General features: G+C 37.1%; 1 protein-coding gene across 2 annotated transcripts in view; it reads left to right on the top strand.

Moving 5' to 3' along the window:
• The window catches only part of kiaa1549la (KIAA1549-like a), a 42,570-nt gene extending 38,321 nt beyond the window's left edge, over positions 1-4,249 (top strand). The window contains exons 23-24 of one of the 2 annotated variants that reach the window (XM_087796716.1): positions 2,040-2,101; positions 2,169-4,249. In XM_087796716.1, coding sequence (XP_087652842.1) covers positions 2,040-2,069 — 30 coding nt within the window. In that variant the 3' untranslated portion in view covers positions 2,070-2,101; positions 2,169-4,249. Of the gene's footprint in view, positions 1-2,036; positions 2,102-2,168 lie in introns of both variants that reach the window. The other variant, XM_087796715.1, reaches the window with a different exon arrangement.
• Positions 4,250-9,399: the final 5,150 nt, after the last annotated feature.

Below are 9,399 nucleotides of genomic sequence, written 5' to 3'. Positions count from 1 at the left end.
ACACTAAAACTGCGCCCAGAAAGGTAAGATGAGAACCATTCTAACACAGACCCAGACAGTCTTCATCCCTCAGTCTTCTCAGCGGGATCTGATGATCAACTGTGTCAAAGACTGAGGACAGATCCAAGAGAACCAGAACAGTGGATTGACCCGAGTCAGCCGACATCATGATGTTACTGGACACTTTCAGTAAAGCTGTCTCCGTAGTAGTGGTTCTTCTTAAACTGGGTTTGATCGAACCCTAGGGGTTCGGTGAGTCGGTCTCAGGGGTTCGGCAGAGCCTCCGCTGCAGAGGTTCGGACACACCCGAATTATCGTGTAAATTCGTGATGACAGACCCCGCTTGGCCATCACTGGCTACAGACGATCATGCTACAATGCTTGGCCAACAAGTGCTGAGGGGAATTTAGTGCGACTGTCGTGGTAGTACGTCGTGTTTTTCCTTTGTTAATATTTTAATCCATACTAACTATGTTGGGCAAAAGAAGAAAGTGGTCAGACGAATATTTACAACATGGATTCACATGTATCACGGAACATGATGGGAGTGAGTGTCCTATCTGCATGATTTTCAAAGCCAAGTTTAGCAACTCTAGTCTCGAACCGGCAAAACTAAAGGAACACTTCTTGAAGCTGCAAGGAGACGGGGAATACAAGAAATAATATTTTATTTTTCATTAAAGAGGGGTTCGGTGGATGCGTATATGAAACTGGTGGGGTTCGGTACCTCCAACAAGGTTAAGAACCACTGCCGTAGAGTGATTACGGAAGCCAAACTCAAACTTCTCATGGATGTCGTTCTGATCCAGGAATAAAGACAGAACACCACCTTCTCCAAGATCTTGGACAAGAAAGGGAGCTTATAAATAGACCTGAAATTAATGAGGTTAGTTGGGTCTAAGCCTGGCTTTTTGAGCAAAGGCTCCACAATGGCATGTTTAAATTCATTGGTAAAAACCGATGTGGAAAGGGAGAGGTTCACCATATTGGTACCCCAGGGGCCAGTTACATCAAATACTTTGATTAGAAGCCTACAAGGAAGGACATCATCTGAGTAAGAGGAGGGTTTCATCTTGTTCACTAGTGCCAAAATATCACCCAAAGATACAGCAGTGAAGGAAGACCAAGAGGAGGAGAGGGGCTCAGAGACAGTAGGGGTTCCAAACAACACTTTGGGCTTTTTCTTATTTGCTGCTACCAGTTTTCTGATGGAATCAGATCTAGCAGTTTCCACCATCTCATTGTAAGAAGTCATCAGATCCCTGAGGTGAAGTATGTGCACCTCAAGTTTAGTGGACTTCCAGAGACGCTCAGTCTTTCGACAAAGTCTCTTCAGACTCAGGAGATCTTCATTTGTCCAAGGGCACCGTTTTTTCTGAATTTTCAAGTTTGTTTTAAAAGGTGCCACTTGATACAGTATTTCAACACAATGGGTTTGGGCAGTCATCAAAGGAAATAGAGTCAACCATAGCAGAAAAACTGTCTGCAGTATCAGCTGAGATGACACGCCTCTGAGACCTAACTTTCAAAGGTTTAGGTTCAGGGATGAAGTCCAGGTTAAACAAGACAAGAGAATGATCACTCAGATGGACATCATGTACAGATACATTAGAAATGTCCAGGCCAAGAGTAAAAACTAAGTCTAAAATGTGGCCTTTTTGACGAGTGGGTTCAGAAACATGTTGCTCAAAATTAAAGGCTTCTGTTAAAGTTAAAGTTCTTTAGCAGAACAAGATGTGACGTCATCAACATGAAGATTAAAGTCTCCAAGAATAAGAACAGATTCCATTTGAATAATGGACGATAATAAGTCACTGAAGTCTTTCAAGAACACCGACGCAGGACCAGGCGGACGGTAGATTGACACACAATAGAAAGGTCTTGTAGAACCAACCAAGATCATCTGAGACTCAAAAGAGTCTGAATCACTTTGCAAGAACAACTCTCCCTAAAAACTGTAACGACGATAAAAAAAACTAAAACATTGCAATGTATCAATAAATCAATATTTTCTCACACTCTGACTCACTCTGCAGCAGAACTCTCGGCACCTGGAGACCATCTGCTGAAGACCCGCGGGACCAGAACCAGCTCATCACAGGTCAGTGCGCCATGATGTCGCGAGTGAAGCTATGACATCACAGTGTCTCTCTCTCTCAACCCTGCAGGTGACCGCCTCGTCCAGCAGAGGGCAGCACCTTCACTCCATGTTCACGCCATCACCAGTTGACCCTTTTCATCCTTCACGTGACCTTTCGGGTCACATGACTCTCTCGCCGGGCGACGCTTCTTTTTTTAAAAAACGCCCCAAAAAACCTTCGGGGCGGCAGAGCCCGGGATAAACGGTCGGTCTGGACCTGCTGGACAATGACGTTTGTGTTTCAGTGAAGAAGAAGAAGATACGTCTCACTTTTAGATATTCGTGCTTGGTCTCCTCATCGTGATGATCTCACTTCTTTCTTTCTTTCTTCCTTTCTTTCTTTGCAACTAAACTCAATCGCCGGCTTCTGTGGTTCTCGAGGTTTTCGTGTAACTGACTTTTTTTATTTATTTTTTTCTGTGTCCGAGCGGAAGGATCCGGATCCGGATCCGGCAGGACTTGGAAAAGTCTCCATTGGATTGAAACTTGAACTTTGTGGTGAGTTTTTGTGTATTTGTGTAAATATCAGAAGATTTTATTGAACTAAAGCTTTGATTGACACTTTTTGCAAAGGCCACGGTCACATGACCCAGAAGTCAAACTCTTAAAAAAGAAAAAGACTAGTCACAGCCTTGTGTGTGTGTCACACGTGTGTGTGTGTGTGTAGAGCTACACAATGTTGTGATGGTCATCGAGCCAAAATGAAATCTAGCTAAATATGCAAAAAAAAGTAAATATTTTATTTTAAAAAACCTTTATTTAAAAAAACAAATCTGATATAACAGCACATTTTTGAAAACTTTTATTCATATAAACTTTCTTTTTAAGGGGAAATAAACAACCTTATCTAGAGACTAGCAATGAACAATGTAAATAAAACCAAAATAAATAGAGTATAAAATTATTAGTTTCTACATGACCTTTGACCTCATGTTGGCAACGTAAATAGACAAAAGTCGTAACTGCTTTCTTTTGTTTTTAACCAAAATGTGTCGAAACATCAGCTTAAAAATGAGCTGGAGTCGACTGTATCCTCTCGTCCTCAGATTCCAACGTTATTGCGCTGCGGAGGACGTAACGTCTGCCGCCGTCTAGTGGCCAGAAGTTTAATTGCAACACAAACATTAACAACAGTGTTAAAATTAAATTGTAAATAAAAAAAACAATTAATTTTATACACACACATTCTAAAGTGTGTATAAAGTAAAGCACTTTGTCCAGGACACTGGGAGGAAACTGGAGGATTTTCCGATCCGGTTGAATCTGGTCATGTGATCGTCGCCTCACTTGAGTCCCGCGGTTCACCTTTAAAAAAAAACAAACAAAAAAAAAACCTGGAGCCATAACGTTTCTTGTTTTCGGTACGAGAATGTCAACGCCAGACTATAGCCATAACCTCACCATGTGGGCGGAGCCTGAAGATTTGACTGACAGCAGAGGTCACGGAAGAGTCGGTGTCTGATTCCTCCAGCAGGGGGCGACACCACAGGATTCTAATCTCAATCCTCTTGAATTGGCTGCTATGAGCTTTAAAAACACTTTTGTAATGAAAGTAAAGGTTGAAAAAAGTGATCGATTAAACTGAAAGTAAATTCTTGAGACGAAAAAGTTTAAAAATTATCGTTTTTTTTAAAAAAGCCATATTTTATATCAGACTAAAGTGAAAATATTTTGGCCATTTAAACCTGATCTTTCGAGTTTGAAGTTTGTCTTGTACTTTTAAAAAAGTGTCGAAGGATCTGTGGAACAAGTGACTGGTGTACGATACAGGACTATTATGGGATGGACGCAGACGGTGCTCACGTCATCTCTTCACGACGAAGAGGTCTTCGCTGTACAGTCCAGACCTGCTCGCGGGTTCTCGGGTTTTCATCGCAGACTAACGATGATGTGCGACGTCATGTGTTTTTCTTTCTCCACCGAAGACACTCGAGTCGTCGCTTTGTTCTGTTTCATTTTCGGGCCCATTTCAGCGACGTGATGCTGTGTCGTCACGGCGACGCTGATGATGTCACGGCGGCAGAGTCAGGTGTTGGTTGGATGTAATTACGCAGAAAAAAACAAACAGATTTTTATGTTGACTTCAAAAAATAAAGATGATCGACGTTCTCATGTTTTTGGAGTTTATTTCTATATATTCCAAATAAAGTCATTATAAAATACTCGGACATTTGAGTTATTTGTTTTGTATTATCTTTTCAAAAATACCTTTAGCCTGTTAAAAGAACACCTTTATCCTAATCCTTTTCTTCTTCTTTGGTGGAAAACAAAAGACACTAATAAACAAATTAATGATAGAAACCAACGAAGAAAATCACATACATCTGTAGTTATCATATTTACAAGGTGTATTGTATATTGTCAAGAATGATTCATACACAATACAGGGAAATAACAAGTATATATGTGTAGTTTTGTCGAGTACTTTACTCTGGTGTTGTGATAGTTTAGTAACGAGTATATATGTGTAGTATTGTCCAGTACTTGACTCTGGTGTTGTGATAGTGTAGTAACAAGTATATATGTGTAGTATTGTCAGTACTTTACTCTGGTGTTGTGATAGTATAGTAACAAGTATATATGTGTAGTATTGTCGAGTACTTTACTCTGGTGTTGTGATATTGTAGTAACAAGAATATATGTGTAGTATTGTCGAGTACTTTACTCTGGTGTTGTGATAGTGTAGTAACAAGTATATATGTGTAGTATTGTCAGTACTTTACTCTGGTGTTGTGATAGTATAGTAACAAGTATATATGTGTAGTATTGTCCAGTACTTGACTCTGGTGTTGTGATAGTGTAGTAACAAGTATATATGTGTAGTATTGTCAGTACTTTACTCTGGTGTTGTGATAGTATAGTAACAAGTATATATGTGTAGTATTGTCGAGTACTTTACTCTGGTGTTGTGATAGTGTAGTAACAAGTATCTATGTGTAGTATTGTCCAGTACTTGACTCTGGTGTTGTGATAGTGTAGTAACAAGTATATATGTGTAGTATTGTCCAGTACTTGACTCTGGTGTTGTGATAGTATAGTAACAAGTATATATGTGTAGTATTGTCGAGTACTTTACTCTGGTGTTGTGATATTGTAGTAACAAGAATATATGTGTAGTATTGTCGAGTACTTTACTCTGGTGTTGTGATAGTGTAGTAACAAGTATATATGTGTAGTATTGTCCAGTACTTGACTCTGGTGTTGTGATAGTGTAGTAACAAGTATATATGTGTAGTATTGTCGAGTACTTGACTCTGGTGTTGTGATAGTGTAGTAACAAGTATATATGTGTAGTATTGTCAGTACTTTACTCTGGTGTTGTGATAGTATAGTAACAAGTATATATGTGTAGTATTGTCAGTACTTTACTCTGGTGTTGTGATAGTATAGTAACAAGTATATATGTGTAGTATTGTCCAGTACTTGACTCTGGTGTTGTGATAGTGTAGTAACAAGTATATATGTGTAGTATTGTCCAGTACTTGACTCTGGTGTTGTGATAGTATAGTAACAAGTATATATGTGTAGTATTGTCGAGTACTTTACTCTGGTGTTGTGATATTGTAGTAACAAGAATATATGTGTAGTATTGTCGAGTACTTTACTCTGGTGTTGTGATAGTGTAGTAACAAGTATATATGTGTAGTATTGTCAGTACTTTACTCTGGTGTTGTGATAGTATAGTAACAAGTATATATGTGTAGTATTGTCGAGTACTTTACTCTGGTGTTGTGATAGTGTAGTAACAAGTATATATGTGTAGTATTGTCCAGTACTTGACTCTGGTGTTGTGATAGTATAGTAACAAGTATATATGTGTAGTATTGTCGAGTACTTTACTCTGGTGTTGTGATATTGTAGTAACAAGAATATATGTGTAGTATTGTCGAGTACTTTACTCTGGTGTTGTGATAGTATAGTAACAAGTATATATGTGTAGTATTGTCAGTACTTTACTCTGGTGTTGTGATAGTATAGTAACAAGTATATATGTGTAGTATTGTCGAGTACTTTACTCTGGTGTTGTGATAGTGTAGTAACAAGTATATATGTGTAGTATTGTCCAGTACTTGACTCTGGTGTTGTGATAGTATAGTAACAAGTATATATGTGTAGTATTGTCGAGTACTTTACTCTGGTGTTGTGATATTGTAGTAACAAGAATATATGTGTAGTATTGTCGAGTACTTTACTCTGGTGTTGTGATAGTGTAGTAACAAGTATATATGTGTAGTATTGTCAGTACTTTACTCTGGTGTTGTGATAGTATAGTAACAAGTATATATGTGTAGTATTGTCGAGTACTTTACTCTGGTGTTGTGATAGTATAGTAACAAGTATATATGTGTAGTATTGTCGAGTACTTTACTCTGGTGTTGTGATAGTGTAGTAACAAGAATATATGTGTAGTATTGTCGAGTACTTTACTCTGGTGTTGTGATAGTGTAGTAACAAGTATATATGTGTAGTATTGTCAGTACTTTACTCTGGTGTTGTGATAGTATAGTAACAAGTATATATGTGTAGTATTGTCGAGTACTTTACTCTGGTGTTGTGATAGTGTAGTAACAAGTATATATGTGTAGTATTGTCCAGTACTTGACTCTGGTGTTGTGATAGTGTAGTAACAAGTATATATGTGTAGTATTGTCCAGTACTTGACTTTGGTGTTGTGATAGTATAGTAACAAGTATATATGTGTAGTATTGTCGAGTACTTTACTCTGGTGTTGTGATATTGTAGTAACAAGAATATATGTGTAGTATTGTCGAGTACTTTACTCTGGTGTTGTGATAGTGTAGTAACAAGTATATATGTGTAGTATTGTCCAGTACTTGACTCTGGTGTTGTGATAGTGTAGTAACAAGTATATATGTGTAGTATTGTCGAGTACTTGACTCTGGTGTTGTGATAGTGTAGTAACAAGTATATATGTGTAGTATTGTCAGTACTTTACTCTGGTGTTGTGATAGTATAGTAACAAGTATATATGTGTAGTATTGTCAGTACTTTACTCTGGTGTTGTGATAGTATAGTAACAAGTATATATGTGTAGTATTGTCGAGTACTTTACTCTGGTGTTGTGATAGTGTAGTAACAAGTATATATGTGTAGTATTGTCCAGTACTTGACTCTGGTGTTGTGATAGTGTAGTAACAAGTATATATGTGTAGTATTGTCCAGTACTTGACTCTGGTGTTGTGATAGTATAGTAACAAGTATATATGTGTAGTATTGTCGAGTACTTTACTCTGGTGTTGTGATATTGTAGTAACAAGAATATATGTGTAGTATTGTCGAGTACTTTACTCTGGTGTTGTGATAGTGTAGTAACAAGTATATATGTGTAGTATTGTCAGTACTTTACTCTGGTGTTGTGATAGTATAGTAACAAGTATATATGTGTAGTATTGTCGAGTACTTTACTCTGGTGTTGTGATAGTGTAGTAACAAGTATATATGTGTAGTATTGTCCAGTACTTGACTCTGGTGTTGTGATAGTGTAGTAACAAGTATATATGTGTAGTATTGTCCAGTACTTGACTCTGGTGTTGTGATAGTATAGTAACAAGTATATATGTGTAGTATTGTCGAGTACTTTACTCTGGTGTTGTGATATTGTAGTAACAAGAATATATGTGTAGTATTGTCGAGTACTTTACTCTGGTGTTGTGATAGTGTAGTAACAAGTATATATGTGTAGTATTGTCAGTACTTTACTCTGGTGTTGTGATAGTATAGTAACAAGTATATATGTGTAGTATTGTCGAGTACTTTACTCTGGTGTTGTGATAGTGTAGTAACAAGTATATATGTGTAGTATTGTCCAGTACTTGACTCTGGTGTTGTGATAGTGTAGTAACAAGTATATATGTGTAGTATTGTCGAGTACTTGACTCTGGTGTTGTGATAGTGTAGTAACAAGTATATATGTGTAGTATTGTCAGTACTTTACTCTGGTGTTGTGATAGTATAGTAACAAGTATATATGTGTAGTATTGTCAGTACTTTACTCTGGTGTTGTGATAGTATAGTAACAAGTATATATGTGTAGTATTGTCGAGTACCTTACTCTGGTGTTGTGATAGTGTAGTAACAAGTATATATGTGTAGTATTGTCCAGTACTTGACTCTGGTGTTGTGATAGTGTAGTAACAAGTATATATGTGTAGTATTGTCCAGTACTTGACTCTGGTGTTGTGATAGTATAATAACAAGTATATATGTGTAGTATTGTCGAGTACTTTACTCTGGTGTTGTGATATTGTAGTAACAAGAATATATGTGTAGTATTGTCGAGTACTTTACTCTGGTGTTGTGATAGTGTAGTAACAAGTATATATGTGTAGTATTGTCAGTACTTTACTCTGGTGTTGTGATAGTATAGTAACAAGTATATATGTGTAGTATTGTCAGTACTTTACTCTGGTGTTGTGATAGTATAGTAACAAGTATATATGTGTAGTATTGTCGAGTACTTTACTCTGGTGTTGTGATAGTGTAGTAACAAGTATATATGTGTAGTATTGTCCAGTACTTGACTCTGGTGTTGTGATAGTATAGTAACAAGTATATATGTGTAGTATTGTCGAGTACTTTACTCTGGTGTTGTGATATTGTAGTAACAAGAATATATGTGTAGTATTGTCGAGTACTTTACTCTGGTGTTGTGATAGTGTAGTAACAAGTATATATGTGTAGTATTGTCAGTACTTTACTCTGGTGTTGTGATAGTATAGTAACAAGTATATATGTGTAGTATTGTCGAGTACTTTACTCTGGTGTTGTGATAGTGTAGTAACAAGTATATATGTGTAGTATTGTCCAGTACTTGACTCTGGTGTTGTGATAGTGTAGTAACAAGTATATATGTGTAGTATTGTCAGTACTTTACTCTGGTGTTGTGATAGTATAGTAACAAGTATATATGTGTAGTATTGTCGAGTACTTTACTCTGGTGTTGTGATAGTGTAGTAACAAGTATATATGTGTAGTATTGTCCAGTACTTGACTCTGGTGTTGTGATAGTATAGTAACAAGTATATATGTGTAGTATTGTCGAGTACTTTACTCTGGTGTTGTGATATTGTAGTAACAAGAATATATGTGTAGTATTGTCGAGTACTTTACTCTGGTGTTGTGATAGTGTAGTAACAAGTATATATGTGTAGTATTGTCGAGTACTTTACTCTGGTGTTGTGATAGTGTAGTAACAAGTATATGTGTGTAGTATTGTCCAGTACTTTACTCTGGTGTTG

This window comes from Callionymus lyra, chromosome 8 (genome assembly GCF_982586985.1).
Source record: "Callionymus lyra chromosome 8, fCalLyr1.hap1.1, whole genome shotgun sequence".
NCBI lineage: Eukaryota > Metazoa > Chordata > Actinopteri > Syngnathiformes > Callionymidae > Callionymus > Callionymus lyra.
Note: the sequence above shows the minus strand (reverse complement) of the source record. Positions and strands in the feature narration are given on the sequence as shown.